General features: G+C 39.7%; 1 protein-coding gene across 2 annotated transcripts; it reads left to right on the plus strand.

Moving 5' to 3' along the window:
- The first annotated feature begins 444 nt into the window (after positions 1-444).
- WDR12 (WD repeat domain 12) lies at positions 445-24,244 on the plus strand. Of its 2 annotated transcripts, none has more exons than XM_036753177.1 (13): positions 445-681; positions 4,656-4,750; positions 6,396-6,490; positions 7,299-7,405; positions 9,483-9,598; positions 9,993-10,147; positions 10,586-10,631; positions 13,862-13,947; positions 17,685-17,825; positions 17,923-18,028; positions 18,198-18,330; positions 22,526-22,598; positions 23,381-24,244. In XM_036753177.1, the coding sequence occupies exons 1-13, from the start codon at positions 641-643 to the stop codon at positions 23,450-23,452; spliced, it is 1,266 nt and encodes a 421-aa protein (XP_036609072.1). In that variant the 5' UTR covers positions 445-640; the 3' UTR covers positions 23,453-24,244. The 2 variants fall into 2 exon arrangements, with proteins under 2 accessions (XP_036609072.1, XP_036609073.1); XM_036753178.1 differs by having other exon boundaries at positions 6,399-6,490.

Raw genomic sequence — 24,244 nt, forward strand, 5'->3', positions numbered from 1 at the left:
TGAGTGAAATGTGATTGGGAAGCTTAATAACCTAATATGCCGTTTGCTGATCAGCTCTATGTAAAGCTAAAACGGACTACAACTCCCAGTGTGCACTGCGGCGAGTCTATGGTTAGAAATTGGAAGAGCTTCCTTCTGGGAGTTGTAGTATCTACGATCCCTCCTCCCCCACCCCCCGGTGATTTAAAAAATATACACAAATTTTTTAAAGACAAATAAGTTGAGGGATATAATATCTCTGCCTGGAGCTAATGGAAGAAACCAGCTAATAAAAACAAAAAATGTTGACAGCGTGGGGACAAGACGGCGGCGCCTTTTAAGAAGAGACCTAACTAGTAGATCGTGGCCTCGTGGGATCGTCAGTCGAACTCTCTGGTCTGGGTCTCGTAGCATCCCCGGTAGCGCCCGGCTGCAGCCACGTGCTTGGTGCCTGTCCCCGCCCCTGGCTGCTGCTGCTCGTTCTGCTGGTACCAAGGTCGGAGGTGGCGAGCAGACCCACTTTCTTCCGGCCTCCCCTGCTTGCTCGCGAAGTTTAGGAGAGGGCTCGGGTCGATCCCGCACAGACCCAACCCCTCACCCCACGCAGCAGCGCCCATCCCTCCTCGTTTATTACCGCGGGTCGGGTCCCTACATCCCAGCCATGGCGCAGCTCCAGACGCGCTTCTTCACCGACAACAAAAAGTAAGTATCGGGCTACCCCACTTTCTTCTCTGCCGGCGCCCCCCGCCCCACTCTGGAGGAGTCCGGAGTGACGGCTAGAGGAGTGGGTGCCTGTTTTGGGTTGTTAAACTTGCTTTAACTTTTTATTTGGGGTTGGGGGGGTGACGCGTTTTCCGCGTCCCTTTTCTCTAGAATAAAGTTGGGAGGAGGGGGCGGTGGTCCGCTCTGCAGACCCCGGGCTTGGGTCTCATGCTGGTAGGGAGAGCTCCAGCAGGAAGCTCCGAAGAAGCCGGGCTGGCCGCTTGCGCTTCTGTAGTGCACGAGCGGTCACGGAGCGCAGAAGTAAGGGTGACCGCCACCAGAACGGTACTTCTCGGTGGCACCCCCTCCCCGGCTTGGCATCAGTCTGTCTCTTCCCCCGTCCCCTGCTGTATACGTTTGGAAGAGAATAAATGTCACTTTTAGGCAGTTCTGTTGGTTGAGGAGTTTCTCCCATCAAGCCACAATCCGCCTTCTATAATTTACGCCCTTGCTCCTAGGCAGCCCAGGGCCAGCGAGCAAGACCCCCGAGATCCTTGGAGACAAGGCTTCTCTTTTCAAGGCTAAAGTGTTCTCAGTTCCTCGAAGCCGGTTTTTAGCCCTGGTTAATTCCTTGTCCTCCCACCCCTACATATACAGCGTGATTCTAGTTGAGCTATTTCACCAATGTGCCCACTTTGTTTAAAGCATTTTTCGGGGTGCTGGGAATACAGGGTCAAAAATGAAACTTGCCCCCACTTTAGTTCAGGCCCTCATCACCTCTTGCCTGGACTGTTGTGAAATAGCCCTGCAGGTGGGTCTCCAATTCATCCTTCATTCAGCCACTTAAGGTGACTTCGCTGAAGCCCTGGACCTATCTTGTCACCCCTCCTTAATAAACTACAGGGCTCCTAGTTGCTGCCCCCAGGATCGGATAGGAAAATGTTCTGTTTGGCATTCAGAACTCTTCTTAATCTAGCCTCTTCCTGCCTCTCCAGTATTTCCCTTCAACTGTGGGGGAAGAGAAGAGGTGGCTCTGATGAGGTTTGGGGTTGAGGGGTGCTCCAGACCCCAAAATACCGACAGGCGGGGTCCTGCCGAAAGAAATCGACTCAAGCCTTCTCAGCCAAGGAAAACAAAGATTAGTCATATTGAGTTGTCTTTCACAAGCCTGCAAGATTCGATTGAATCTGAGCACCTTCATGGAGGCATAGACACTTTGACAAGATCAAGGATGGAGGGCTAGGCTAGGTTAGAGTAACCTATTCCAGAGATTTGCACCTAGCAATAATGAAAGGCTTATGGTCTCAGGCAAACGCCTCATCTAGTGGGAAGATTCAAGGGGAGTTCAAGGGGGCTCCCACAATCTAAACCTCATTATCCCCCCCTCAAACAAATGGGACCCAAATTTTTTCAGGGTTCAAGGGGGTTCCCACAGTCTAAACCCCATCAATTCTAGAATTTGCAGGAAGATAAAGATTTTACAAGGCCAGAAAAGGGTGAGAGCAGGAGGGAAGGCCTCTGGAGAGAAGTTGAATTTAGGGAAGAGCTTTCTATTTTGACTAAAAAGTAGAGTTCATGAATGGCAGTGATGTGAAATGAGGCTGCTAGAATAGGTTGGAGCCGGATTGTGGCATAACATCTTTGTGTGTCTCCTTGGTTTTTGTTTGTTTTTGAAGTCTTTGCTTGTGTTGAGGGGAGATTTCTGGTGCCTTCCATTTTAGCCAACTTCCTGTCCTATTCATCACATTTAGAGTGGTCCCTGTTTGACACTGCCCCCTCCCCAGTCTCTTCTCCCTGACTAGAATACCCTCCCCTACTTAAATCCTATCCTTCCTTTAAAACTATCATCTTAAGTCCCATCTCCTCCTTGAAACCTTAGGCCCGGACCACTTGATCCCACAACGATCTCCCTCAAATGAGATAGCATTTGTAAAAAGCACTTAATGCTGTACCTGAAGCACAGTAGGTACTGATTTGTACTAGGTACTTAAATGCTTATTTACTTTCCTTTCTGTTCTCTTTCCCATCCTTTCCCCTTCCCTCTCCACCCCTGTCTCCTTAATGTCACTGAGACTGAGAAGCCACGTACTGATCTTCTACATTCAACTATTGGTACCAAGATTTACATTGGGCAGCTAGGTGGCAAATTGGATAGAGTGTCAGGCCTGGAGTCAGGAGGACCTGAGTTCAAATCCAGCCTCAGACTGCGTGCCCCTGAGCAAGCCACTTAACCCTGTTTGCCTCAGTTTCCTCATTGGAGGAGGAGATGGCAAACCACTCCAGTATCTTTGCTAAGAAAACCCCAAATGGGGTCACAAAGAGTCAGATACAGCTGGAAACGACCAAATGACAACAACAAAATAGAACATTATTGTTATGCTGGTGTGCTAGATTCCAGACATGTCATAGTCACATAGTTCTATTAGTGATGATTATCCTTGCAAATCAATGTGGCTTCACATTCATATAACTGAACCACTGATCTGTAACAGACATTGAACTCTTAATCTTTTATATCCTGTATCACACTATTATTTAACTTTGTGTGTGTGTGTATATCTTATCTCCCCAAATTAATTGTTTTGAAGGCAGGGACTATTTCTTATACTTCTTTGTACCATCCCCAGTATCTAGCATAGTACTGTGTAGGCAGTAACTGAATACTCAGTAAATATTTGTCAGATTTAGGGGGAAAGTGTTAGATATTAGCCAGAAAACCCTAGAGGCACCCTTGAAATTATAGAATGAGAAGCCCATACTCTCAGATGAGGAAAGGGCTTTAGAGGCAATCATCTAGTTCACTTGTATCTGAAAAAGAATCCATTCTACATCAAACCAGACAAATGGTCATCCACCCTTTTTTTCACTTTCAGTGAAGACTAACCAAGTCCTGAAACTGCCTCTTCTGCTTCTAAATGGGCAGTTTTCTGTATGACAAGCTTATATATCTGTTCTGGGTAGCTTTCATCAATGGCTTTTCAAGCAGAACAAGTCTAATCGCTTTTTTATATGACAGCGCTTTCATATACTTGAAGATTGCTATCCTATTCCCCTCCCTCTGCCCACTCAGCCTTCTTTTAGGATGAACATTCCCAGTTCTTTCAATTCATTGACTTCATGTGGCTTAAAGTCAAGGCTATGTTATCCTAGATGCTGTCCTCTGGATGCTCTCCAGCTCATCACTGTCCTTCCCAAAATGTAGTGCCCAGAACTGGACACATTATTCTAGATGTGGTCTGACCATAGTAAAGTAATAGAGTGGGGCCAGTACCTCCTTCGACCTGAATGCTGACTCTCTTACTGCGCCCGAAGGTCCTGTTAGCTTTCTCGTCATTTTTTTGTTGCTTACGGGATAAAATAGAAACTCCTCTGTTTAGTGTTTAAAGCCCTCTACAACGTGTCCCCAGCCTGCCTATTCCAGCCTCACTGGATGTCATTTTCTCTGCTGCACTCTTCGAAGCAGCCAGACTGGCCTTCTCTCTCTATTACTCCCGCATGACACATCTCCATGTATCTGCTCTGCCTGGAATGCATTCCCATCTTTACCTCAGCCTCCTGGAATTCCTCTCTTCCTGTAAGACACATCCTAAACATCTTCTGCGTGAAGCCTTTTCTGAGCCCTCAACTGCTAGTCTCTTCCCTCCCAAACAAACTATATTCGATTTAACTGCTTTGTCTATATTTGTATTGATTACCTATATTTATTATGTATTCTTCTATGTATGTTCATTTTAAGTAGATACTGTTTAATTCTTTATACTTGTGTCTACATTGCTACGCCTGTAGCAGGCACTTAATAAACACTTGTTGATTGCTTGATATTATCTTGCAGCACATTAAAACCTTCAGATCTTTGTTAGATGACTTGTCTGGTATGGTAATTCTAGAACATTATGTATGATAAAATTAGCAAAGCGCATTTATCTCAGTTTGCCTTGTTCATGTAAAGAATACGTTATTCTCTCTTTTTATAGATATGCAGTAGACAATGTTCCCTTCTCTATCCCTGCGGCCTCTGAAATCTCTGATCTTAGTAACATTATCAATAAATTATTGGAAGCCAAAAATGGTGAGTATCTTTATAATCTAAAAGACTATCTAGAACAGGTTATAATACAGTTACATTTTGTTGAATGTTTTGTTTTTCTTTAAAAACACATACATTTTGTGACTGCAAAAATACAGTTACTACGTGTGTTTGTTAGCCTAGCAGGCTATTTTACAAACATATTTTGGAAGAAACATTGTAGTGTTCTGATAAAATTTTCATTTTAGTCATCATGTTTTTGTAAGTTTATACACTAGATCATTTAGGAACAAAGCACTTACTATTGCAAATAATTATAAATTGTGGTTTAGTCAATAATCTTTCTGCCTGGAGACTTATTTATTTTGCTTTTCAAACGTAAAGGAGGTATGTCCACTCACCTTTGAGTGACTATAGGACCTTCTACTTGCATTCTTTATGATATTTGTAAAGTCTGGTAGTCCCAAAAAGAACCTTTTTCTAAAAGTCCTAATCAAGTGGAAAGATTAGTGAGGTAGATGATTTATTTCCTTTGCCTCTCCTAAGTCATAATAGTTAGCTGGTGTAGCATCCTAAAGGTTAGGGTTGATAATAATTTTTATTGGTTTTATCTGGTTTGCTGGTTTTATCTTTGTCTTTACCAAAGCAACAAATAAGCAACAGGATTTTTGAGGTTTACTTCTTCTGTCTTGCATGATTTTTGCTCATGAATAATACAATTATTGAAGGGGGAAACAGCTGTGGTGAGTAAAAATGGAACAAAGGTAAACTGAGGCACCACTTTCTCCAGGGCACAATAACAATTTATTAACAGTGATTCATATAGCTGTTAATAAAATGGGTCAGATTGGCATTCGGTCCATCCCTCCTACCCCCACCCAGTTGGGTCAGTGACCATGAGGGGATTGAAGAGATCATATTTATGGAGATTGCAAGGGGAGGTGGAGAGGGGGTGAGTGGCAGGGGAGAGCAGGGTTGTTAAAAAAAAACAAACCAAATACCTTTCAGTTAGCGGCAGCTGGGAAAGTGGGTTGACATTCAGGTGTGGCTGGGCATACCCCTCTCTGACAATAGGGAATACTCTCTGACAATAAGGAATACTACTCCTTTATGGGACTCAGTTGCCTCTAGTAGTCTTAGCTAGAAAGTCAGAACCACCCCAATCAGGATCTCCCTTGATCCTCCCCCTTAGCCTTCCCCTTGGAGACCAAATCACCCCAAACTTTGACCCGGAGAGAGTAGCACAGGGCCCTGCTTCTTTGTTTACAGGCAAACTGAAATAAGGGTCCTGGGTTAGCAAGCAAATGTCTTGGGGGCTGGGCCACATTATTCAGCCACATCTTTGGTTGGATTGGTTTCTGTCTTGGGCTAGACTAAGAAATGAGGTTTGACAAAATGGGGAATAGGGTGGAGTACAGAGTAATTATTATTTTTCAGTTGTTTCTGATTATCAAATGGTATAGCATAATATTAATTTTCCTCATAGAAGCATGAATAATTAAAGTATCAACCCCTGAATAATTGTGTTGACAGAGTTAACTCAAAATTCATCTCATTGTCCATACTTCTGATTATTTGTAATTATTAATTTCCTTTTAAACACTGTTACTGAACACATTAATGACTTAGCCCCCAAGGAAAAATGTTCACATATGAAATATGTTAATTTTTTTTTTATTTGTTTCAGAAGTCCACAAATATGTGGAGTTTGATTTCCTTATTAAGGGTCAGTTCCTGCGAATGCCCTTGATTAAGCATATGGAACTAGAGAACATCTCAACAGTAAGTTTAGATGTTTTCCTCTGAGTAGGCATTGTTACGTAATGACTTTATTCTCCTAACTAGTTTGTGTCATTAAGGTTTAATCATGTGTCACACTGTAGCTGATTCTCATGATCATGGTGAAATTTGTAGGTATTTAATCAGGTTCTGTCTATATCTGATTCTCCTCTGGCATTGCTTAAGTATTTATTGTATACACTATGTACTCATTATGCCTTGAGATCTTTCAGCAAACAAATTTTCCTAGTTCATTTCTTCTCCCCAGAAGACTTTCTCTGATTCTGACTTCTGTCTCCTTGATTTTGACACATTTTGGAACATAAATTTACATTTATTATTTATATATGATACACACACACACACACACACATGCTATATAAATTTATACAAAATAAATTCTTCACAGTGTTCAATAGAAACACATATAGACAGAAAAAGAAGGTTCATTTACCTTCATTTAGACATTTCAGTTACATTGCTTATAGCTGTAGTGTTCATTAGTCATTTATTATGTTTCCTGTGTTACTTTAGTATAGATTTTCTGGTGGTGTACTTCTTTAAATTACTTCCAGGATGTAATACAGGCCCAAGCAAGAATGAAACTTAAATTTGTTTTAAAACTGTTCAATCTTTTGCATAACTACAAATTGGATCATAAAATATTTTCCCCCTTGGAAAGGATTCTAATGTTATCTAAAGGTGGCCTGCCTTTGAGGCTGAAAAAAGTTGGGAATAGGTGTGTGTAGTTTGTTTTTTTTTTTAACTTACCTCTTTTCCTGATAAGCTTCTTGTTTCTTTGGGTGAATAGGAAGAAGTAGTGGAAATTGAGTATCTGGAGAAATATATCGCACCACAGCCTGAAGAATGTATTGTCCATGATGACTGGATCAGTTCAATTGAAGGAACAGCAGAATGGTATTGCCAGTTGTGTTACACCTTGAATTTCTGTCATGCTCTTATCAGATTTACTGTGCTGCCTCTCATTTTACCGAAGGTTCCTTGTTATTTATTTCTCTGTTTAGCTCAGCTATGTGTGGCTTTCTCTGGATCTTGGGTTTTCTTTTTTGTTGTTGTTGTTTCATAACTATATTTTGTAAGAACAAGTTTCCCTAAAGAGGTAGCATTGAACAGTGGACACAGAGCTGGCTGAGTAGTTAAGAAGGCCTGTGTTTCCAGTCTGACATCTGACATCTGACATGTACTGGCTGTGTGACCTTGACCAGGTCAGTAGCTCTCTAAGACTCTTAAAGTTGCATATAAGCTTCTTTTCTGGATTAATAGAGGGAGTTTTCCTCACCTGGACTTCCCTATACTAGTGAAATTCCAGCTCTAGTTCAAAAAAGTTTCTGCAAAATCTTAAGTTGCTAAAACTAGGTTTACTTTGCTGCCCTTTCTTGTTGTGGAATGATGCTGTTTGATCTTGTCAGGCACAGGTCCAGTGCCTAAGCCAATTATCTCAGTTAGCTAAAGCAAGTGTTAAGAAAACTAAGGCCATAGGTCTAAGCTCTATATGGTCCAGTTATCTTATGAGGGAAAAAATTTTTAAAGAGGCAGACTTTATTCTCCAGGCCATTTTGAAAGTGTTGATCATTGGGGTACCAATCTAGCCCAGTGAGGAAATGGTATAGTATGGCTGTGGAAGCTGGACTAGGGGGTCTAAAGCACTGGGTGAGAGTCCAAGCTCTGCCATTCACCACCCAGGACACCTTCTCTGTAAAATGGAGGTGATGATACTAACGTTAGCCACTTCATAGAGCTGCTGTGCAGATCCAATTAGAAGAGTCATAGAAAGTCCTTTGTTACCGTACAGGACTATGTAAGATAAGCTGTTATGATCAGTCACATAAAATAGTGAGTAACTTGGGGCAGACTTTGAGTATGGAAAACGGCAAAGCACATTAGAAGCACATACTTCCCTGGCAGTGTCTCAGTCCCGTCATCCTACAATACACAGTGTATTATATTGTATAATTCACTATTATATCTCAAAAACTGTCAAAGTTGAAACTTTTTTCCGCCTTTGTCAGATTCTCCCAGAGTTTATGTGGCCATTGATAAACACAAGGGGGATTTGTTGAGGTTTTAGAATTGGAGAGAGCCTTTGTTTTTCTCTGTAGGATTTCACTGAGAGCTGGGACATTGTTTTGATTAGACAGGGACATTCTGTTACGGCATCCAAAGAGAGATTGTGTTCCAGATCATTTCATTCACCTGTGGTCAGCACTTGGCAATCAAGCATGATGTCTTTGGGTTTCTTTTGGTGCATGGGAGCTCGCAAGTCATAGACTTTGGGGAGCACTTGATTCAGAATGCCTCCAAAATTTTCTGAGAATTGTGTGGATAGCCATAAACCAGAGGTGCCAAACTTGTGAGTACTTGGGAAATATTGAACAAAATAAATAAAAATATAGTGGGACACAGAGACTGTTACTTTTGATCTTCTAAGTGATTATGTGTCCTGCAGGGATCATTCTGCACATTTTAGCAGACCCTGTTCTATTTCAGTTAGATGCCACTGCCATGAACCATATTCGATGCAGATGTCAAATACAGAAATGTATTGGACCATTCGGTATTGTGTAGAGGAGATATTGCGAAGCTATCAATCTCTCTCACACACTCTCCTGTAAATGTGATGTTTCACTAAATTGCAACTTGAATTCTTAATGTCAATAAGTAGAGAACATTGTTTAAATTAGGTGTTCTTAACTTTTTCTGTATCATAGTCCTTGTTGGCAATCTGATGAAGCATGTGGATGCCTCACGAGTAATGTTTGTTTCCTGTAGTTAAGGGAATGTGAAATTTCAGTTGGAGGTTAGTGAAAATACAAGTATAATTACTTTTTCCCATCCAAGTTCACAGAGACCCTCAAAGTGACCCATGGACTCCTGATTAAGATTCCCTGGCTTAAACACTATTCTCAAGGATTTGTCCTGGGAAGCACACCTGGCTTCAAAATGAGGGGAAATCATTTCTTTTTACATCCTTTAGGATCTTGACTGGCTCCTATGACAAGACATCTCGGATCTGGTCTCCAGAAGGAAAGCCTCTCATGACAATTGCTGGACATAGGGAAGTGGTAAAAGATGTTGCCTGGGTGAAGAAAGGTCAGTTCCTTTGTACTGTTTAAGGAGTACCAGGTGGGATTGGAGGGGAAAAAAAACTCACAGCAGAAAAATTAATTTGCATTTCTAGCACCCTGAGTACTGTCAGTCCCAGAACATTTAGGAAGAAAGGTAAAGCTAATAAATGGGCAGCAGTTAAGTCCCTTGATAAAAATCACCTGCTACATCAATGTTTTCAAGTTTCTGTCATTATATTATCATAGGAACAAAAAGTATCTTCTTTGCAGTCTATATTCAACTTTTTTCTTTCTGAAATTAGTCACACAGGTGATCTTGTTAGCTTTTTCAGATTCATTCTAAAACAAGGACGATTCTTTGGCTCCAGAGTATGCCACAGAGCCAACTGTTGCTTATCCTCATGTTCTCTTTGCCACAGACAGGCCATCGTGCCTGCTTCTCACTGCCTCTATGGACCAGACCATCCTCTTGTGGGAGTGGAATGTGGAGAGGAACCAAGTGAAAGCTCTTCACTGCTGCCGAGGCCACGCTGCAAATGTGCAATCTGTCGCTGTCAATAGCACAGGGACTAAAGTAAGCCGTGGGTGGGTGACTGACTGATTCCTTTACTGAGCTAGAATATGAGGGGCTTGCTCAAAATGTCAAGGGATTTTTTTTCCTCTAACTTAACCTTCTGTGGTTATGCCTGTTACTCCATAGTCAGTGAGCAGGAATACCAGCATCATAAGACAAAGACTATTCCTCTTCTAGTTAATGGAACAATTGAAATTTGGTGGCAAGATAAGGTTGAGGTGTATAACTTTTAAAATGGGATGCTGAAATGATAAAGGTTTTACGTATCTTTTCGTCTAGTTGAACTTATTCACCACAGTGCTGACAGCACATCTGCCTTGTGATTAAGGGGAAAATATTTCAGTTAATTAAATTGCTGGAATGGTATGGGGGAGGGATGTCAGCTCAAGGAGATAGTATGTAATCTTCTCTTTTGATGACGTGTTTCCACTGATTTAGTTTTGCAGTGGCTCTTGGGATAAGATGTTAAAGATCTGGTCTGCGGGTAAGTGAACTCTTTTAATATTCATCTAGATGTCATATTAAGTCATTTTGAAAGGATAGGTACTTAGGTGTTTGTTGAATTGAAAATACATATCATCCACTCTGGTGACCTAAGTTGACAAAAAGATTAAAAAATTTTAAATTACATGTCAAGGAACGCTTGAGCCTTATGTCATCAAATGATATTTATGTCAAGGTTTTCATTTTTCCTCAAAATTTTAGTTAATTTACTTTGTATTCCAGGAATGGTCTAGCCCCTGTCAATTTAATATAATATTATTTATTGAGTGGCTGCTGTATGTTTAGTATTACTCTAGCTGCCTTGGGAAATACAAAAGAAGTATAGTAGCAGCTTTCTTTTCTGGAGGTCATTCATGCAGCAATCTCAACTTACCAAGGAGCCAGGAGTAACCAAAAATGTCTCTGAGCAACCAGAATAGGTATCAAAAATCCACACCCTGAAGGCCCATACACTCCACTCAGGCCCGCACTGTTTGACTCTTACATGTGGCTTGTTTATGAAATGTAGCCACTTGTGTGTCTTGAGGCCGCCAGCCAGGCAGTATGGTGGGTAGAGTGCGGCACGCTGGAGTCGGGAAGAGCTAAGTTTGAATCCAGCCTCAGTCAGTTACTAGCTGAGTGAACCTGGGCAGGTCACTTAACCTGTGCCTGCATTATAAAGTAGGATGACAATAGATAGAATCAACTTCCCAGGGTTGTTGTAAAGATCAAATGAGAATACTTGTAAGGCACTTAGCAGACAGCCTGGCACACAGCAGGTGCTTAATAAGTGCTCGGCTCTTTCCTTTAAGATTTACAAAACACTTTGAAATGTGATGTCGTTTTGTCCTCACCACAACTCTGGGAGGGAGGTGCTCTTGTGTACCCGTTTTACAGATGAAGAAACTGAGGCAGACATGCCAAGTGACATGTCTAGTGCTTTAACCACTGCACTACCCAGCTGCCTAAGAAGAGCAAACACAAGAGAGACCCTTCTCCTGTGAGGTGATGGAACAGACTCTGTGGAGCAGGAGTACGTTGCCTGTTGCACCACTGACTGATAGTGGAAAGAGCATCTGAAATGGGAAGCCTGTGACTTGAGAGACATTACTTAGCTGCTCGACTCCTCAGTCTCCTGGTTTTTTGGTGTGTTTGTTTTGTAAAGAAGGCCCTGTCCCCCACCACCTTAGACCTAGAGCGAAGACAAGGAAGCATGGGTTGTACTTTGAACTTTTGGGTGATGATGTGCCTCCAGTCAAGAAGAAGGGCTAGACTTGAAGTACTTCTTATTTTTCCTTATTTTTCTTTTATACCGTTAGCTGGTGAAGGACACCAAATGTTTTTCTGTTCAGATTTTTTTCCTAAATACTTCGGCTCTTTATTTGGCATTCTTTTAATTAGATTTTTCTGATAGCAAGGAATTTGCATAATATTGTACCTTTTAGCAATTTGGAGTCTTTTTAGTGACTTCTTAATCACCAACCAAAAGACAGTTTTAGCTTTTAAGTGTGCTTTAGCACATTAAAATTTTTGGAAAATGGATTGTGTGTGTGTGTGTGTGTGTACATACACATACACAGGGAGAGTCCATCAGTCAATAAGCATTTATTAAATGCCCACTGTGCCCGAGAACTGCAGTAAGCTCTAGGAATACAGACAAAGGCAAAACTAGCCCCTGCCCCCAGTCCGATGGGGGAGACAATGTACAAATAGGATATAGACAGGGCAAACTGGAGATGATAGCAGAGGGAAGAGGACTGGGAATGCCTTCTTGTGGAAGGTGGCACTTAAATGAAGAGGCAGGGGTGTAGAGGAACAAGAGATCCGAGCCTGGGGGGACCAGCCAGTGACAATGCCTAGAATCGGAGATAAAGTATCTTAGGTGAGGAACAGCAAGGAGGCCAGTGTCACTGGATTACAGAGTATTTGGAGGAGAGTAAGGTGTGAGGACTGGAGTAGGAAAGGGCTGGGCTACGGAGGGCTTTAAAAAGCTAAGCAGAGGATTTTATGTCTGATTCTGGAGGCCATATGTAGATACTAGGGTTTACTGAATGGGGGGATGATGTGATCACACTTGGGCTTTAGGAAGATTGCTTTGATAGCTAAGTGGAGGATGGACTATAGGAGGAGAGATTTGAAGCAGGAAGACCAACCAGCAGGCTATTGCAATAGTCTAGGCATGAGGTTATGACCTAGGGTAGTGGCAGCGTCAGGGGAGAAGGGGAAATATACAAAAGATTTTATGAAGGTAGAAGCGTCAGGACTGGGTAGCTCATTGCATCACACCCAAAATGCTGGCCTGGGTAACTGGATGATGGTGGTGCCCTCAAAAGTGATAGGGAAGTTAGAAAGAAGGGAGAATGTGGGGAGTGGGGAGGAGAAAATAACCAGTAAGCACTATCTCCCAAATGTTTATGGAACTTAAATCCAGAAACTTGAACTTTTGCTGGGGATTTTAAAAAAATATTTATGCAACATGGTCACAATGGTTTTCCTTTCATCTGACCTGAGATTGGACCTTTCCTCGAAATAAAGAAAAGTAATCCCCCTCACAGTTTGGTTCATTTGAGAATGTAGTTGGCTTTAGTCCCCATCTTTGCTGAGAGAGGAAAGGCGTATTATCAGTTGTTGAGGATTTAGATTGTGGCGCAGTGGGACAGAGGGCAGGTCTTGAAGTCATGAAGACCTGAGTTCAAATCTAGCCTTAGACACATACTAGCTGTGTGATCCTGGGCAAGTCACTTAATCCTGTTTGCCCCAGTTTCCTCATTTATAAAATGAGCTGGAGAAGGAAATGGCAAATCACTCCAGTGTCTTTGCCAAGAAAAAGCCAGATGGGGTTACAAAGAGTCAGACACAACTGAACGACAGCGACAAAAAGTTGTTATCATTTATTATTGTCATAGTGTATTTGTTCTTTTGCTTCTCTTTCCTTCACTGCACTACTTTGTACAGATCTTACCACAGTTCTTAGAATGCCTCATATTTGTTATTTTCTTAAGAGAGCAATGATGATATATTTATATACTACAGATTATTCAGACATCCTCCAAACAATGAGCATCTTTGCTCCACAGAGTGCCATGAACGTTTCTATCTGGCATTGACCTATAAATGTGATTCCTTCCTACAAATGACCTTCCAATTCAATCAGTGTACTTAAAAGATTTAAGTAAGTGTATACAGCCTATAAACGTAAAAAAAGACATCAAATTTTATTCTGTGTTTCAGTCCCTTCAAATGAAGCAGATGAAATAGATGATCCCACAAACAAGCCTAGAAAGAAACAGAGAACAGAGCAACTGGGATTAACAAGGGTAAGATTTGGGGAGAAACTGCTGTCATGTGGCCTCAGATATGCCATGTGTTACACACAAACACACATATATGTGCATGCATATAGTTTTTAGAGCAAACTCATCTCTTTTATATTTCGGTAAGAATATGTCATAATGCATATGTTGTAACCCGTCTTCCAAAATCCCTTCTTTCAGGAATCCTTCCTTTTGTGGTCTTTCCTAGCAACTTACAATAACACTTTATTGCTAAGAAAATGTATTATAAACACCATCTTGTGGTATCTAAGTACCTCCTTGAAATTTAAAACAAAAAAACAAAAAAATTGTCCCTAATTTACATATGGATCATTCGATTGCTAAGGTATTTTCCACAATTTTATCTTGTAGCGGAAAATTTAAAATGAATCTAGGTGTTCTGATTCTTTTTACCACCCAAGTGTAGAAGACCATGTGCTCATGCTTGCAGATTCAGGGTTTCATTCCTCCATGAAAGAGCCTGGTTGTGTCACTGAAGTCACCAGAAATAAATGGTCATTTGAGAATGACTGTACTCTGACCATCTGGCATCAAATTATAGTCAAGCCTGCAGGTCCAAATGCTTTGTTGTACTAGAATTTTGTTCCAGCAAATAGTGTTTGAAATCAAGTTGTTGTCCATGGGCTAGATTATGGAAATCATCTCATTAGATGAAGATGTTTCTTGTCAATATCATCGTTAGAATATCTGACCTGTTTCTCTTTAGCTGGCATGTTATGTACTCTTCTTTCCTTTGATAGTATTTTTAGGATATAATTTTTTTTTTGATTTTTCACCTTTTCAGGTGCTCGTGATAAACTTGCCCTGAACCATCTGTACATTCTCCTTTTTCCTTTTTTTTTTTTTTTTGAGGGGGGAAGGCAGGGCAATTGGGGTTAAGTGACTTGCCCAAGGTCACACAGCTAGTAAGTGTGTCAAGTGTCTGAGACCGGATTTGAACTCAGGTCCTCCTGACTCCAGGGCCAGTGCTCTCCTCACTGCACCACCTAGCTGCCCCTATCTGTACATTCTCACTCCACTGCCCCTTGTTACCAGTAGTTTACATCTTTAGAATAACTCGCCAGGGTTAACACTGGAGCCTTTGGTATGTGGTCATGGCCTTATTAGTACCATTCCCAATACCACTGTTGCCAACTGGCCCAGATGGTGGCTTATATGAAACAGGTGAATGGTCTGTTTTGGCTACATTTAAAGATGCTTATTGAATTGTAGATGGGACGATCTTGTAGAGGAATTTGTCAGCCAGTCCAAGAAATAAGAAATCCCTCGATCATCGCATCTGGTAGAATAGAAATTAGAGCTGGAAAATGCTTTACTGTGTTTTTGGATTCTTCGCCAGTGATAGATCACATTACTGCATGATTCATGTCCCTGATCAGAATCCTTAAGCAAAAAGATTTTCTGAGTGTTCTCTACAAAGAACACAGTTGCTTCTCTTTCCCTCCCACCCATCCTTTTTTGGGCAAGTGTATAATTAGAACATTAGAGTCATAGAGCGTTTGAGCTGGAAGAGAGCTTAGATATCACTTTGTAGATGAAAAAACTAAGGTTCTAATTCTGTTTTGTAGGGCTTAAGCCTATGTCTATGTAAATTATTAATGCTTTTATGCAGAAGCCCTTGATTGAAGTACTTTACAGAGAAAATTGTCAGGAAAAAAAAAGATTCTGTCTAGCTTTTTACTCAAGTTAAACATGTCAAAGATAGAGCTCCTTATCTTTCCTTCAAACTCGTTTCCTCCTCTGAGTTTTGCTATTTCAGTGAATAATGCCATCGTATTACCAGTTAGTCAATAATTTTCATTCCTTCATACATTCTGATGCTAAGGAGTCATGGTATAACTAAATTTCGTGGGATTTACCAACTTAGTTCCTTTTTTATCAGTACCTCCCTGCCACAGCCACACTTCTAGGGCTTTCCCTGTTGCCTTAATGACTTCTCATTGGGTATTTTTTGAGGTAGCTTTAGATGAGTGCTCTCTGGACATTAGTACATGAAGGATATCTTCCCATTTGGTATAGTATTCAACCTAGGTCTATGTAGTTGCTTAAGAGAAATAATTTTGATGATGAAAATATGGATGCTACTCCTTTATGTCTCTGTAATTGAATGACAGATGTGGTTGATAGGGAGAAACAATCTGGGCCTCTGAAAGCTAACTGCCATTAGGTACCTCAAACCCTGGTTAAGCACCTGTCCTCAATACCTTTTAAAGTTCCTTCTAGTTTGTGAGCCCATGTTAAAACCTTCATCCACAGCTTTTCCCCAAGACTTTCTCCTTTATGTTCTTCCCTTCTACAAAGGGTTACAGTCATGCTCTTCTTATTTATATTCAGTTATGTTTTCCCAGCCTCTTGGGACAGAATTTCTCATGATCCCCTCATTTCTCATCTGGCTGCACTACTTTGGGATTTCTCTGACTCTTCCATCATGGTCTCACATAGGGGATCTCTCTCCTCCCTCACCTTATTTCAACTACCTTTGTGAGTAGTCCTCCCCCATTAGTTTGTAAGCTTCTTGAGGGTAGAGACTTTCTTTTTTTGTATTTGTATCTGTAGTACCTTGCACAATGTCTGACACTTAGCAGGCATCTAATAAATATTTAGTGACCAAATGTAACAGTAATGTTGCTAGCAGCTACTGTGACTGTGTAAGACCAACAGCAAGAGCACACAGAAAGGCTGCTAACACAGGTTCTTGGATCTGCTTATTTTCATTTTTATTTATTATTTTTTGATATATGAAAGATAGAACTGACCTACTAGGAAAGCCTTGAATAATATTTTAACAAATTTATCTGACTATATTATTATATATCTTGAATAAATTACCACACTCCTCAGTATAATAATAAATAAGTTTGTCTGACTATATTATTATACTGAGGAGTGTGGTAATTTATTCAAGATTTTAATTCACTCCCAAATTTTTTTCTGACCCAAGTATGTACATACTTAAAATTTTTTTCTTTTAAAATTTTATTTCTCTCTCCCCATTATGCCCCTTCCCTTGTGAAAAAATATAATTAAGAAAAACAGACCCAACCATTGACCATATCTGGCAGTTTATGTTTCATTCTACATCTGTAGTATAGTCCAGGGGTTCTCAGAGTGTGATCTGGGGACTCTGGAAGTCCCCAAAACTCTTCCCAGGGGTCTGCAAGGTTAAGACTTACTATCACAATACAAAGATGTTTGAATTTTGAGTCTGGCATATATGGATAGGTATGACAACATAAACAAAAGATTTTAGGGGTGGGTCCTGAAACCACAAAATTTGAGAAGCTCTGGTATGGCCCAAAACCTCTATACTGGAAGGAGGGAAGTTATGTTGTTCATCAAGATCATTCACTTCATAGTTCTCTCCGAGGAATTTTAATAGTCGGAATTGAAAGGTGCAAGCAAAGATCTTTTAGTCCAAGTTTCCACCCAATACAGGGAGCCGCTTTCCAACATCCTGATAGGTTGTATTAAAGCTGAAGAGGTTAGAGATAAAGTGTCGTTTGGTGATGCACCTAAAAAATGGTTGTTTTTTTCTTTTTTAAGCAATAACTTGAAGTGGTTTCGTTTCCTTCCTTTATAGAATCAAAGAATTGGAGATCTGTAAGAATTCAGTTATGTTGACATTTGTGATGTACAGAAAAATGGACAATTTTTAGTTGGTGAACTGACGATTGTTCCTCTGAAATGAAAAAAGCCTTTTGGTCTTGCTTTATTTCTAGACTCCTATCGTTACTTTGTCTGGCCATAATAATTCAGTTTTCTCAGTGCTTTGGTCAGATGCTGATGAAGTTTGCAGTGCATCGTGGGACCATACGATTAGAGTGTGGGATGTTGAAACTGGCCATATTAAGTCAACTTTGGTGAGAGATTAATTTAAGTAGCTCTCTTTGATTTTGGTATTAAGACAACCAGGTGGTGTTGGAGGTCTTTCACAACTTTTTTCTTTCTCTTTTTCAGACTGGAAATAAAGCATTTAACTGTATCTCCTATTCCCCACTTTGTAAACGTTTAGCATCTGGGAACTCTGATAGACATATCAGGTTGTGGGATCCCCGAACTAAAGGTGAGCCTTTGTAAGCTATTGAAAATAACTTATGTGAGTGACACACATTTTTCTTTATCCTTTAAATAGATAATTAAATGTGGGTTTTATATAAACACTTAAAATTTTCATGCTGACGTCTTTCATCGTTTACTAATTAAATCTTTTTTTATCTATTTTCATTATTCAGATGGTTCCTTGGTGTTATTATCCTTAACCTCCCATAATAACTGGGTGACATCAGTTAAATGGTCTCCCACACATGAACGGCAACTAATTTCAGGTTCCCTGGATAACATGGTCAAGCTTTGGGATACAAGAAGGTAAACCTTATTTCTAAGGACTGCTAAATAAGTGTCCTGATTATCCACCAAAATAAGAGAGAAGTGAAGCACTTTGATGTTTCAGAGGCAAATGAGTACAAAGTTCTTGATAGTCCATTTTGCAGAGAAATAGCCACTACTAAAAACAAAGAACCATCGAAGATATATTTTTCTTATATTACATAGTCCTCTTAAAATTAACATTTTAATATCTTCTCTTAAATAAGCTAATACTAATCAATGCATTATTTTTAAAAATACATATATGTGCAGCACATCTACCCAGGCTTCAAATTAATGAGCAGAGAAGAGAGAAATAGAGATTAGTGGAAATAGCCATAGCTAGTATATTTGTTAGATATTCCTAAAGCAAGTGAGATAATGAATAGGCATTAAATTAATAATCTCCTCCATACGCCATCACAACCTTTACTGTCTCTAGCAGGGATTGGCAAACTAAGGTCTGGAGCTGCCTGCTGCTGGTTTTTGTATGACCCTAGAGCTAAGAATGTTTTTTACATTTTAAAATAAAGTTTTGTTATATTTAAAAATGTAAATACTAGTCTTGGTTCACATACAAAAATAGCACACGCACACCCCCACCCCTCTTCAGTTCTTAGTTTGCTCTGACCCCTGATCTAGAAATCATTCCCTCCTTAAATATTGATCACCACCAGGGGCTTAGGTTGAGGGGATGGGGGAAGTCAAACACTGACACCCAGAAATATTTGGCACCTGTTGGATTTTAGAAGTTGTGGCCTTCTCCACATATGCCCCTTCTGTGTGGAATCAGTAGTTACTATATCTTTTGTCCCAGCATGCTCTCTGCCAGCCAGAAATGTTTGGCTGCTTAGCCTGACCATACTATCTCATATGACTCTGCTGGCCTTCATCAGTATCCATACTTCCTCTCTCAGCACCAACTTGTTTGAAGGATTGTGATGAAGAGGACAGAAGGGTATAGTGCTCGTCCCATCCTGTGCTGCCCAAAATTAGTGGTCTCCCTTACCACATCTTTGCAGAAAGCCATAGACCCTTATTCTTATTGAGTGTCCCTGTCAACTGGTAGCAAACTACCATTTCCTATTCCCCTCATCTCAGTGACTCATAGTTGCCTTTTGCCAAGGCACAAATTCCTTTCCCCTGCTACCTTTCCCCCTAACTCTGCCACTCCCTAGCCCCTATCTTCCAACATCTGCTACCACGTCCTGCAGACTCACTCCCTCTTCTCACTCTGTTATTAGCAAAGTCTGCCAGGTGGGTAATTCTTTCTAGGATTTTGCTACAATACTGTGTATTTGCATTTCTTTATAATTCTTCTACTTGTACAAGTCTCCAAATTTATGAGATAATCCTTTGTGAAGCATTTTTTGGAAATTACACTAAAAATAAAGAATATGATCCTAACCAGGATTAAGATCAATAGTTAGGATCAATGTTGGTTAATACCCACACCAGTAAAAATATGAAACATAACAGATACTACAATATTTTAAAGTTTGAGGGTAAGAAATTCAGGAGATGACCTTTTGAGTTTTTTCCCTATCCTTTGAGATTTTGCTTAGTAAGAAGACCCATTTTATTTTCAAATGAAACCTGAAGCTAAGTTTTATCCAAAGAAGTTCAAGTCCCAAATCAGCATTTTCCCGAAAATATTTTTTTAAATGAAATCAACAAAGAAGGATTTAGACAATTGGAATTTTATAATTTAGAGGAAAGATGACATATAGTACTTTTAGGACCAATTAATTCACTTAGTGTTGTTTGAAAATTTGATATGAGTAAGGCAGTCTTCTTGTACTAAAGGAAAACAAGAAACAAAAATCAACAAGCATTCATTAAATTTTTCCTATGTGCCAAGCACTGTGCTAAGTCCTGGGAATGCAAATGCTCGTCATTTCTTATAGCACAATAGTATTCCATTACAATTATATACTACAGTTTGTCCAGCCATTCCCCAATTGGTGGGCATTCCCTCAGTTTCCAATTCTTTGCCATGAGAAAAAGAGCTCCTATAAATATTTTTGTACAAATAGGTCTCTCCCCCCCTTTTTACAGTCATGGGACATAGACCTAGTAGGGGTGTTGCTGGATCAAACTTATGCGTAGTTTTATAGCCCTCTGGGCACAGTTCCAAATTGTCCTCCAGAATGGTTGGATAAGTTCACAACTCCACCAACAGTGCATTAGTATCCCAATTTTCCCACATCCTCCAACATTTATCATTTTCCAATTGGTATGCTTCTTGAAGCAGCTGGTGGTTCATTAGATCGAGCACTGGGCCTGGAGTCAGGGAGACCCAAGTACAAATTCAGCCTCAGACTCTTCCTAGCTATGAGAACCAGGGAGAGTCACTTAAACTCTACCTGCCTCAGTTTCTTCAACCGTAAAATTGGGAACATAATAGCACCTCCCTCCCAGGGTTGTTGTGAGGATCACATGAGATAATGTAAATTGCTTCATACAGTGCCCGGCACCACAGTAGATGCTTAATAAATGCTGGTCCCCTTTCCTTCTCTTTCCCTTGCTTCCCACTAACATTTCTCAATGATACCCAACTTTGCATTGTCATTGTGATCTGTGAGCCTCTGAGGAGCTCTCCTTCCTTTCTCAAGGAATTCTATTCCAAATTCACAACTTTTATCTCTACCCTAACCCCTGTTCTCACACTAGTGGACTTAAATATTCACAAAGATGTCCCTTCAAAAACCCTGGATTCTGAATTCATCAACCTTCTCAGCTCCCATGATCTGTGCTTCTCTATAATACTTCATTTAACACCCCTCAAAGTTCACCACGAACCAACACTGCCACCTTCCTAGTCTTGAACTATGAAATTCTCCTGATTGATCGTAATTTTTGCCATTTAGCTCTTTCTAAGGCATCTCCAGTTGTCTTTTAGACCCTTGCACATGGATGACCTGTCAGCATTCAAATGTCCAAAATTGCATTAATTATCTTCTAAAGTAAAAATCCTCCCTTTCGCCTTTTTTATTTCTATTGAGGGCACCATCCTGGCAGTTACCTGGATTTGTCAGCTCCCAGTCATCCTTTACCCCCTATATCCAGTGGGTTGCCACATTCTGTCTAATGTATCTTTGACCTGTTCCTTTTTACCTAGTTGCCTGCTACCCCCTTGAGGCTTTCATGCAGTTATTCTAATAACTTCCTGATTATAACAACTCCATTTCTAGTCTCTTCCTTCCCTCATCCTCCATAAAGCTGTTGTCAAAATAATCTTTCTTCCTAAGGCACAGGTCTGATCATCCCATACCCCTCCTCAGAAATGCTTGAGTGGTTAGTTTGTTCCCCTAATTTTAAGGGCTACCACAGTATGGTTCAAACCTGCCTTTCTGGACACATCTCCTGCTACTCACTTTCACAAATATTTCATGCTAGACAGATTCTACTACTAGACTCCATGCTTGCCGTGCCATCTCCTATTTCCAAACATTCACATAAGCTGTCCCTTGTGCCTGAAATGGATTCCTCCCTCATCTCTGCCTTTCAGAGTCCTGTCTTCTTTCAAGGCTGAGCTCAGGTGCCACCTGCTCTATGGAGCCTTCCACTACCTCCCCATTGTTCTTGCTCTCTCCCTCCTCAAATTACCTTGTATTTGCTCTTGTCCCAGTAGAATGTAATATCTTTTTTGAGTGGGGACCGTTTCAGTTTTGTTTTAGTATTCCCAGCTTTGAACATAATAGGAGAGACTTAAAACATTTATTTACTTGACTTTCATTTTGTGCAGTAATACAAAATTAATTAAATATACAAATTGAAAGATGACTAGATATGAAGGCATATTTTTTGCTTCCTAAGAGTATTATAATAATGTTACAGGTGTCATAATTAAGAGTATATTTAGGACTTCTTACACACCATCCAGGCCTAGAGTAGGACCCTGTGTATGTAGAGTATGGACCCTAAAGGGTCCATAGACTTTCTGTGTGTATTTTAAAAGGTCTTACTCACTGTAAAGTTCAAATGCTGAAGCTTTTTTTCTTTGGAAGTTCTTACTGTGTTTTTTGTAAAGAGTAAGAGATGTGTTTTAACAAGGATTCAGAATTTAGAGATTATTCTCTTCTGCAAGTTTGAGTGACTTTATTTGTGTGTGTGTGTACACAGATATATTCTTTTATTTAATGATATAATGATGTAAATATTTATCAGATTAATATGACATGTCTTTTTCTAGTTGCAAGGCCCCCCTCTATGATTTGGCTGCTCATGAAGATAAGGTTTTTTGTGTAGATTGGACAGAAGAAGGGGTAAGAAATTGACTAGTGTATGAAAGGACAAAGACATTAACTGATAAAATGCATCCAGTATTTGTATTGTTACCATAGCCTGAGCAATTTCAGTTATTTCTGATAAACATTCTGAAAACTTTAATATCAAAGTTCAACATATGTCTCAATTCAAATAAGAAATGAATTAATATTATTAATAATTTTAAAAGAAAGCTATTTTTATGCACTTTTTCTCTTTGGAATTACATATTGTTATCTAAAATTTTAAAAGTACAGTTAAATTTTACTAATTAATATTGGGGAAAAGTCATTCTCAGCAAAAAATCAATTACTGAATATTTGAAGAAATGTGATTTCATTACGTCAAGTACATATACTAAATGCAGTTGCTAAAAATAACCCTTCTTCAACAAGGAGATGACTGACTTGCATTTGATAGGAACCATTTACTTACAAATAATGGTCTAATATCCTTAAAATTCATGGTACATTAGATATTCCCCTTTCAGTCTCATTCACTTCATTTCATTTCTTTGCAAACCTTTTCTTCATAGAAAGTTCAGAAGTATACATCAACACAGCTTAAGTAGAGTGATCCCATTTTTAATAAAGGTTATAATGTACTAATAGTAGTAATGCAGACTGAGGTTGTGACTTGTTCAAGTATTAGTTCTTGTAATTTAAGTCACTCAAGTAAATAATGTTTTTCTTAATATAAAAAAAGCCATTCTGATTAGCTTATTTTCTGTCATAAGTGAATTTTATTCATTTATTTTCTGTTTGTTTTTTCCATCAACCAGCTGCTGTTGAGTGGAGGAGCTGACAATAAACTATACTCTTACAAATATCCAGTCACTGCTTCAGATGCATGAAAATGGATGGTGATTCAACATCAGAGATTATCTATTAGGATATTAAACATAAAAAATCGTTGATTATATAGCATAGATCTGAAGATCATTGTCTTCATCAGCCAGCCTTTTACATTTATAATATGCAAATCTAGGTATTTATAAAAAGTGAGTGTGAGCAGCTCTCTTCACTGTGTTAAGAACTTCCTGAAATAACATTCCTTCACAAATATTTTGGCTTTGAAGAGCATAAAAAAGGACTACAAAGTTTATAATAAATATAAAGCAATCGACTTTATGGATCCTGATTTATTCCGTGGGAAAAGTTTCTTCTTTTAACTCAAACTACTGGAAAATGCCATATTAAAAAGATGAATGAAATTAAAAATAGAGAAAGTGCTTTACTATTATGCTTTTAATTAACTGGATGATGTCTTTGTAACTCACTTGTCATCCAGTGATTATGAGAAGGGACACTTTTCAGATAGCAAGTAGCAGGTGTTTGAAACACAGAAAATCATGAACCTTGCCAGTCTAAGAAGAACTCATTTGAACATTCTAGCTGGATACCCTGCTGCCAAGAAATGGTAAAAAGTTGTCTGACGTGCACTACAAATGGATCCTAAGATGTCTTTCATTATCAGAATATGACTTCAAGGAAATGTACCTTGTCTTTAGAACTCTCTTGCTTCCTCCCCCTACATGTGAAATAAGACTTGGTTCTTCCTTAAAATTCATTAGCTGCTGGAGGAAATCACCAAACTATACTTTGATTTGTTCATAGCCATTTGTTTAGTGACCATGCTTTAGTAA

The sequence above is a fragment of the Trichosurus vulpecula genome, chromosome 4, assembly GCF_011100635.1.
Source record: "Trichosurus vulpecula isolate mTriVul1 chromosome 4, mTriVul1.pri, whole genome shotgun sequence".
In the NCBI taxonomy this organism is placed as follows: Eukaryota; Metazoa; Chordata; class Mammalia; order Diprotodontia; family Phalangeridae; genus Trichosurus; species Trichosurus vulpecula.

What these genes read in the sequence shown, in the direction of transcription:
- WDR12 (XM_036753177.1), top strand. Translation starts at nt 641, where the DNA reads ATGGCGCAGCTCCAGACGCGCTTCTTCACCGACAACAAAAA. An exon ending in AACTAGAGAACATCTCAACA is followed by an intron (nt 6,491 to 7,298) that starts GTAAGTTTAGAT and finishes TTGGGTGAATAG; the next exon opens with GAAGAAGTAGTGGAAATTGA. An exon ending in GTGGGATCCCCGAACTAAAG is followed by an intron (nt 18,029 to 18,197) that starts GTGAGCCTTTGT and finishes TTCATTATTCAG; the next exon opens with ATGGTTCCTTGGTGTTATTA.